Consider the following 9,649-nt stretch of genomic DNA (forward strand, 5'->3'; position numbering starts at 1 on the left):
CAGTTTGTATGTACTTATTTTTGTTTTTTTTATGGATGGCAACAAAAATATGATGCATTTTTCATGCAACCAAGATTATTAACAATACTGAGCAGTTAATTCTGATTGAAGAAAGTGATAAGAATGTGCTTGAAGAAACAGATTTTTAAAAAGTATGGGACTTGACCAAAATAAGTTGGTTTTTTTTTTTTTCAGACCCACGAAAAGAACAAAAAGGAAATCCAAGCCATTGCCAAAGATTATGGATTTGTCGGTAGGTGACAGAGAGGTGCCACGTCAAAAATTTTAACCCATTCACTTCTGAACCCCAGTGAAATGAGTTATGTGGTGTGTGAATATAAATTACAGTTACTATTTTTTGTGTGCATTATGTAGTGGTGTAATTGATTTTGCTGGACAGAAGTAAAACAGCCCCAAAAGGAAGACATCCAGACAAAACATGATGATTGACAGCCTGACCTGTTACTTCTGTTTTATCATAGCGACTTGGCAGTCTTCACTGATGAGCATACTTGTCAGCAGTTAAGGGGTTAAAGCAAAAGACAAAAGAAAAAATCCTATGCATCACAAAAAGAAAATGTGAGGAAGGGAAATAAGGAGGAGAAGGAGAAAAACAACAGCTGAATGTTCTGTGGGAAATGTTTGGGAGAAAGTCACAGGTGGCACAGAGGGGAAGAGAAAGAGGTCTTTTTAACTTTCCTTTCTGTAAACTTGCCCATCTGCACTGTATGCCTTCTACCCGACTTGGGGCATCTTGGCACTGGCAAACTGGACCCAAATGAAACTCCTCTCAGGTGGCTTTCTGTCAGCTAACTGGTGTGTCACAGTAAGATACAATGTAGTATTATTCATTCAACTGGAAATTAACTGCACTAGAAAAGGCTTTCCGCAACTCTACATGTCTGCAATGGTGTAAAATGGTTCAGTGAGCTCAAGGCATCGTCCATGTGGTTCCACCCCACAGATCGTCACATGGCAGGACAAATTCTGTTTTTAGGTTTGTTTAATTTGGTTCTAGTTGACTGGTGCAAAGGCACCACACTCACATCAGGTAGAAGGCATACAGTTTGGACAGGTTAAAGAGGAGCTGCTTTGCGGACCACATGCAACTGAGGTTCTTGTCCACCATCAGGGAAAATGTGATAACATTTTTTTGGGTGAATGTGACAGTGTTTGCTGGGGAAATGTGATGACATTTTTTGGGGTGAATGTGACAGTGTTTGCTGGGAAAATGTGGTAACATTTTTTGGGGTGAATGTGACAGTGTTTGCTGGGAAAATGTGATGACATTTTGTGGGGTGGATGTGACCGTGTTTGCTGGGAAAATGTGATGACATTTTGTGGGGTGGATGTGACCGTGTTTGCTGGGGAAATGTGATGACATTTTGTGGGGTGGATGTGGCAGTGTTTTCTGGGGAAATGTGATGACATTTTGTGGGGTGGATGTGACAGTGTTTTCTGGGGAAATGTGATGACATTTTGTGGGGTGAATGTGACAGTGTTTGCTGGGGAAATGTGATGACATTTTGTGGGGTGGATGTGACAGTGTTTGCTGAGGAAATGAAAACATTTTGTGGGGTGGATCTGGCAGTGTTTGCTGGGAAAATGTGATAATATTTTGTGGGGTGGATGTGACAGTGTTTGCTGGGGAAATGAAAACATTTTGTGGCAGTGTTTGCTGAGGAAATGAAAACATTTTGTGGGGTGGATGTGACAGTGTTTGCTGGGGAAATGAAAACATTTTGTGGGGTGGATGTGACAGTGTTTGCTGGGGAAATGAAAACATTTTGTGGGGTGGATGTGACAGTGTTTGCTGGGAAAATGTGATAATACTTTGTGGGGTGGACTTGATCTGTCTAGTTTCTGGAATGAACAAGGTGATTTTTCACTGGAACCCAACAAAGCCAACATGACTTGTAGTCTTGGAATTTCCCTTGCTGTCAGCTTGTATGTGAGCAACATGGTCTGACTGCATTTCTGTTTACAGAGTTTGATCAGGGACAAATGACAGATGAGACGTGTGCCAGGTTTGAGGACCACATGAAAAACAGACTTGAAAAAATGACAGTGGTTAAGGTTAGTTTTTCATTCAGTTATGTGGGTTTGGTTGTGGTTTGTTTTGTTGATGTGTTTTATTTTCACCTTTGCTTGTTAATGTTCTTCTGGAAAACTGTTCCGCTTGGAAATTAGATGTAGCATGTGCTTGTTTTGTTTTTTTCTTGTTGTTTCACCAGTTTTTTTGGTAGCCTAGTTTATCTTTTTCGGTCTTTGTGGGCTGTATTCTGATTATACACGAAATTAGGCTCCTGAGACCAGGACCTTCATGACCGATTGGAAAGAAGAATTGAAGCCATGGAAATGAGGTGTTATCACAAGATACCAAACATCAGCTGTACTAGCACCTCACCAGTGAACCAGAGCACAAACCATCAAGCAGCATACTAGACCACATGAACATCTGATGACATCAGTTACCATCATGCAACACACTGGACCACATGAACATCTGCTGACATCAGTTACCATCAAGCAGCATACTGGACCACATGATCATCTGCTGACATCAGTTACCATCATGCAGCACACTGGACCACATGAACATCTGCTGACATCAGTTACCATCATGCAGCACACTGGACCACATGAACATCTGCTGACATCACTTACCATCAAGCAGCACAGTGGACCACATGAACATCTGCTGACATCAGTTACCATCAAGCAACACACTGGACCACATGAACATCTGCTGACATCAGTTACCATCAAGCAGCATACTAGACCACATGAACATCTGCTGACATCAGTTACCATCAAGCAGCATACTAGACCACATGAACATCTGCTGACATCAGTTACCATCAAGCAGCACACTAGACCACATGAACATCTGCTGACATCAGTTACCATCAAGCTGCATACTAGACCACATGAACATCTGCTGACATCAGTTACCATCAAGCAGCACACTGGACCACAAACATCTGCTGACATCAGTTACCATCAAGCAGCATACTAGACCACATGAACATCTGCTGACATCAGTTACCATCAAGCAGCACACTAGACCACATGAACATCTGCTGACATCAGTTACCATCAAGCAGCACACTAGACCACATGAACATCTGCTGACATCAGTTACCATCAAGCAGCACACTGGACCACATGAACATCTGCTGACATCAGTTACCATCAAGCAGGCACACTGGACCACAAACATCTGCTGACATCAGTTACCATCAAGCTGCATACTAGACCACATAAACATCTGCTGACATCAGTTACCATCAAGCAGCACACTGGACCACATGAACATCTGCTGACATCAGTTACCATCAAGCAGGCACAGTGGACCACAAACATCTGCTGACATCAGTTACCATCAAGCAGCATACTAGACCACATGAACATCTGACATCAGTTACCATCAAGCAGCACACTAGACCACATGAACATCTGCTGACATCAGTTACCATCATGCAGCACACTGGACCACATGAACATCTGCTGACATCAGTTAAGAAAGAAAGCATTGTTGGTAAGGGCAGGTAACAGGATCCTGTGGCCTTGCTAAAACAGTCCTCCAAGGAACTGTTGAGAGAGAGGAAAGCAGAAAAAAACAATGGACTGACAACATTGCAGAATGGACTGGAAGCCGTTTGGAAAATCCCAGGCTTTGACACACAACCAACAGACCTGGATGAATCTGATGAACAGTTTTTCTGTGTAACACCCTAATGACTCTTGACAGGGCTAAGGGAGAAGAAGTCTTACATCATGTGTTATTCTCTGTGACTAGACTCCTTCGGTTCACTTCGTTTTGCCATGTGTGTGTATATAAAGTTAGTTTGTATTAACCTTGTTTTGGTTGTCCATGTGTTCGTCTGTATGTAGGTATGTATATGTGTGTGCTTGTGTCTGTCTGTGGTAGGTTTTAAGAAATTCATTTTCATTGGAAATACTTTGTCATAAACAAATTTGGCTTAAAAATAGAAGAAAAACATCCACACATTCTAATGTTTTTTAATGTCATTCTTCTGGATCAAAGCAGATTTCCAGGTTATTAACATTTATTTCATTCACCTGTTCATCTGACGGATTAGTAAAATTATTATTTTTTTAAGTTGTGGTTTTAGGACAGCATGACATTGCAATTTTTTGGGTATGCAATTAATAGAAAAGTGCAAAGAAATGAGTTAGTTTAGTGCTAACAAAACTGAAGAGTAAGCAAACAAAAACTCAGCCGACTCAGTCAGACTTGGAGGTCATCCATCCATCCTTGCAGCTCTGTCAAGAACCTTGGAAATGTCCTTCACAGCACACTGTCCATGCAAACATTTATCAGTCAGACCTGTCAGTTTCAGTGATGGTGCATCATCAGGTCTCTTCTCAAAACCTGATCAGGGCATTGGGTTTGTGCTAGGGTCAGTCATGTGCTGTCTTTTTTTTTATTTTTATAACAACAGATGTGGTGTAGCATATATGGATTTGTGCGCACACTTTGACACATCCCTGAAACTGAAGCAAAAAATTGAAAATGAGTTATGTTCAGAAATACCTGTCCACCGACACAATATCTAAACTGATCGTTCCTCTCATTCTCTCTCACCTTGACCACTGCAACTCTCTTGTCTGGTTTGCCTGCTTTGTCCATTCACTCTCTTCAGCACATAAAAAAGAACTGTGTCACCTGAGCACACCACTCCTCTTGCCCTTTATCCGTTGGCTTCCTGTCTCATACAGAATAAAGTACAAGATCAGCACTTGATGTTATAAATGTTTCAGTAAAGCTGCCCCTTCCTGTCTCTTTGACTTTCTTTACCTCTACATCCCACTTGCTTTCTTCGATCTGCTTCAGATCCACTCTGTTGTGGCATTCCCAGATCCAAACACTCCACCTTCAGTCGCTGCTCTGTCTCTGGACCTTCAACTTTGGAATGATCTCTTTCTTTCCCCTCATCAAGTCTGCACTCAGCTTTCCCCTCATCAAGTCTGTGCACTCAGCTTTCTTTCCCCTCATCAAGTCTGTGCAGTCAGCTTTCTTTCCCCTCATCAGGTCTGTGCAATCAGCTCTTTCAAGTCAGGCTTTAAAACCTAAGCCTTATCAAAATAGCTCGCCCCCCCTTCCCCTCCCCCTCCCCTCCCCTCATCCCCCAAACACCCTTCGGCTCCCTCTGCCTACTCTGTCTGCAGTTTGTCTTGCTGTATACTTACATCTCATTGGTGTCTTTCATCCCTCTGAATTAGAGCTGTGCATGATTGTGAATCACTGGGGGGTAAGCATTTGGTTTGTCTCCGCACAAGATTTTGCACGATGTAAATACTTTTTTTCATTATTATTATTATTATTTTAGTTTTTATTGATTATTCTTATTATTATGTCTTGACTTTTTATGCTGACTGGGTGTTCCTGGTGGTTGTTGAGGGTGACACATGCAGGATGTAATTTGTGTGTGCTGTGGACATTTCAGGAGTACATGGATCAGATGAAAAAGGGGAAGGAGCATGTAGAAAAGACTGGGTGAGTCAACACATGACGGAGTGAGGAGCTTTGTCAGCTGGCCTCTCAGTAACTGTCACCCCCTACTTGTGACTGTTCAGCCCCCTACTTGTGACTGTTCAGCACCCTGCTTGTGACTGTTCAGCACCCTGCTTGTGACTGTTCAGCACCCTGCTTGTGACTGTTCAGCACCCTGCTTGTGACTGTTCAGCACCCTGCTTGTGACTGTTCAACACCCTACTTGTCACTATTCAGCACCCTACTTGTCACTGTTCAACACCATACTTGTGACTGTTTGAACCCATACTTGTGATTGTTCAACACCCTGCTTGTGACTGTCTACTTGTGAGTGTTCAACCCACTACTTATGACTGTTTGACCCTCTACTTTTGACTGTTCAACAACCTACTTGTAACTTTTAACACCCTACTTGTGTTCAGTGCCCTACTTGTAACTGTTCTATCCCTACTTGTGTGACTGTTTATTGGTGACTGTTCAAACCCCTACTTGTGACTGTTCAACACCCTACATGTGACTGTTCAGCCCCCTACTTGTGACTGTTTAACACCCTACTTGTGACTGTTCAGCCCCCTACTTGTGACTGTTCAGCCCCCTACTTGTGACTGTTCAGCCCCCAACTTGTGACTGTTCAACCCCCTACTTGTGACTGTTCACCCTACGTGTGACTGTTCAGCCCCCTACTTGTGACTGTTTAACACCCTACTTGTGTCTGTTCAGCCCCCTACTTGTGACTGTTCAGCCCACTATTTCTTACTGTTCATCTCCTTACTTGTGACTGTTCATCCCCTCACTTACATGATTCTCTCTCTGCTCTGTGTGTGCATTTACATATGTGTGTGAGTGTGTTTGTGACTTTCAGTGATTGACAGTGGCATGTAAGTTTGAATTTTATTTTATTTTATTATTTTGTTGTTGTTGAAATGTTAAGGATGTGTTTGAAGATTTGTTTTTGATCACATTTGTGTATGTCTGTTGTACTGTTCTGTACTGTATAGCACTGCACTGCACTGGACTGTACTGTATTGCATGGCATTGTATTATCTTCTTGTGACCATTAGCCTGTTCTCCCCAGTGTGAGTACCAAAGTGGTGCATCATTTTTTTGTTCTCCTGCTTTCTGTTTGTACTTTTGTTTCTTTGTCAAAATTACTGTGGTTTCTGTTACTTGTTCAATACCATGCCACACCTCTAGAAAGGGGAGTGGGGAGTAATTTTCAACTAGGGAGGGTGGAGAGCATTTAGTGTTGATCTTTTCTAGCCAAAATTGACCCAGAGGGTCATTGGAATCAAGTTCAAAATTACCCTGGGATAAAATCAGGCAAGGGGGTTGAAGTTTGGGGCTGTTACGCTGAGCTGTAAGTGCCTGGGGCGTTGCTGTGTTTGCTTGGCCCACACTGCACAGTGCTGTGTGCCTGTACCGAAGAGAACTCGACAGAAGGGTGTCTGAAATTGATAATAATCATGATAATGCTAATAAGAAGAAATAGAAGAAGTATATTTATAATGCGCTTCATCTCCTTAGCACATGAGCCCAAGAGTGCTAACAAATAGCATCAATTTGAGGGTGGAGGGAGAGGGTGGAGGATGGTTACAAAATTTAACAACACAGGGCACTATATCTTCATCTTCAAATTGGAAGGTCAGCCGTCATTACTGACTATTAATGGCCTGTGTGCGCAGAGGCGTAAATACCTAACTAAAACCTAATTAGATCTATCTTTTCCCCCGGAGGGGGTGACAATGAGAAAGAGCATGTATACATACTCTCTCCCACCGTCACTCGCAGCGTCCCTCCGGGGGGGGGGAAAAAAAAAAAGAAGGGGGGGGGGGGTGTGACTAAACTGTGATCTTGTTCAGCTCCCTCTTGAAAGCTGCCAAGGAGGGAGCCTCTGCTGCTGTTGCAGGCAGGGAGTTCCAGACGGGGATGGTTGATGGGAAAAAACTGTATTTATAAGGGTCAGAGGAGGAGCTAAGATGGACAAATTTGTGTCGATGATTTGATCTTGTTCTGCCGGATCCTTTCTTGAGAAATTTGTCTGGAGGGATGTCTACAATGCCGTTGACCATTTTATACATCAGGGTCAGCCTTTGTCTGTTCCGCCGTGATTCGAGGGATTCCCATCCTAGTTCTTGCAGCATGTGTGTTACACTGCTGGTCCGCCCGTAGTCACTGTGTACATAACGTGCTGCTCTTCTTTGCACCATTTCAATCTTGTTCTTTTGACCTTCTTTGTACGGGCTCCAGACTGATGAACAATACTCCAGGTGCGGGCGTACAAGAGTTTGGTAGGCATTGGCTTTGGTGGTTTTATTGGATGTTTTTAGATTCCTTTTTAGGAAGCCTACCATGCTATTGGCTTTGTTGGTGTAACATGTTCTTTCCAGTTTAGATCATTTCTTATGTCGACGCCGAGATATTTTGCGCTGTCAACATGCTCGAGGGTGTGTCCTTTTAATTTGTAGTTGTAGCTGATGGGGTTCCTTGATGTTGTACAGGTAAGGACATTACATTTTTCTGGGTGGAATTCCATTCCCCAACGCTGTTCCCAGTCAGACAGGGTGTTGAGGTCTCGTTGGAGCATTTTACAGTCTTGGATTGTCTTGATGGTGGAGTAGACTATACAGTCATCAGCAAACAATCTAATATTGGCCTTGATGTTCTGAGGCAGATCGTTGATGTAAATCAGAAATAGGATGGGGCCTAGAACTGTCCCCTGTGGGACTCCGCTGATGACAGGTGCTGGCTCAGATTTTTTACCGTCAACTACGACGATTTGGGTGCGGTCAGAAAGGGATGCCTTGATCCAGTCTAACGTCGATCCTCGTATACCATAATGGTCTAGCTTACAGAGGAGGCGTTTGTAAGTCAAGACTTAAAACCAAGACAAGACAAATGAGATGTGTCATTGATCAGTCATGTGTGCACATTCACACACACACACGCACATGCACGCACGCACACACAGACACGTGCACACACACACACACTCAACACACACACACACACACACACACCATATACCAACACCTGGACAGCCATGAAAGCTGATTTATACAGATGTGTTTGAGGCCAGATTTGAACTGATACTCTGTTGGCAAGAAGTTCATTCCAGGTGACTGGACCAAGGGGTGAAAAGGCACTCTGTCCTGGTCATTTATTTTTTCACGGTGGGATACATAGGGCATTACATGAAACGTATGTAAAATCCTCTGTATGTAATGCCCCCAAAGGCACATGAAATCATTTTTTAATGACACATACTTAACCGTGACCCACTGGTGCAGACTCCGGCAGGGGTCTGATTCCTGTCCTGTGCAAACTGCTATCCGCCTATGCGGAGAAAACGAAAGTAGCTATGGCCAATAACCTCCCCATTGCATCCCTGACTAGTGTCATTTTTTTCCGGCAGCCATCTTGACTCCTGCTCCTGTGCTCTACATACGGCTAAGTTTTTTTTGTAATTTCTGCCTGTCTATCGATTCTTTGTCGCTGTCGCATGAATAACAACAGGCCACAAGATTACTTGGCTCAATTTGACGATCGAGCTAAAATTAAGCCGCGATCACAATCAACCGGCGGGCACTCTGGGCCCTCCACCTCTGGCCCTGGCCCTGTCTCCAAGTCAAACCCTCCACTTCCTCCACTGTCTCTGCTCCCTCTGGTTGACTCCGTTCCTCCACCACCTCCTCTGCCTTCTCCGGCGGCATCTCAAGGTTCGAGGTACAATTCCCAGGTCAGTGGTATCGTTTCTTAGACACTCAATTCGCATTCGGTTTCAACGCGATCTGCGTTTTCTCGACCCTGCCAGTCGGCAGTGCTCGAGTCGCCCTCCTCTATCCCTTTCCCCATGCCCATAACTTAACATCTGAGTGTGCTCCCTCTCAGGGATTCCAACATGGACTTGTCTCAGCCACTAAGCACACTCGGGCCCCAATATGTCATACATCTGTGATGGAGGCCGCGGCCACAGATCACGCGCTCGTCTCGCGGCATGCCCCGGCCGCCTCGCGTACAGCAGCGACTGTTGTGGGTAGGGAAGCCCTCCCTCTAGGTAGGGACAAAGGTGGACCACTAGGGGACACACGCCCACATGTGTGCACCCTTCCCCTCGCTCTGAATTTCAAA

At 44.1% G+C, this 9,649-nt stretch overlaps 1 protein-coding gene across 1 annotated transcript in view; it reads left to right on the forward strand.

The window, feature by feature from the left end:
• Nucleotides 1-9,649, forward strand: part of LOC143283664 (uncharacterized) — an 86,055-nt gene that overhangs the window by 32,047 nt on the left and 44,359 nt on the right. The window contains exons 12-14 of the mRNA XM_076589880.1: nt 196-253; nt 1,988-2,076; nt 5,475-5,524. Coding sequence (XP_076445995.1) covers nt 196-253; nt 1,988-2,076; nt 5,475-5,524 — 197 coding nt within the window. The remainder of the gene's footprint in view (nt 1-195; nt 254-1,987; nt 2,077-5,474; nt 5,525-9,649) is intronic.

Source organism: Babylonia areolata, chromosome 7 (genome assembly GCF_041734735.1).
Source record: "Babylonia areolata isolate BAREFJ2019XMU chromosome 7, ASM4173473v1, whole genome shotgun sequence".
In the NCBI taxonomy this organism is placed as follows: domain Eukaryota; kingdom Metazoa; phylum Mollusca; class Gastropoda; order Neogastropoda; family Buccinidae; genus Babylonia; species Babylonia areolata.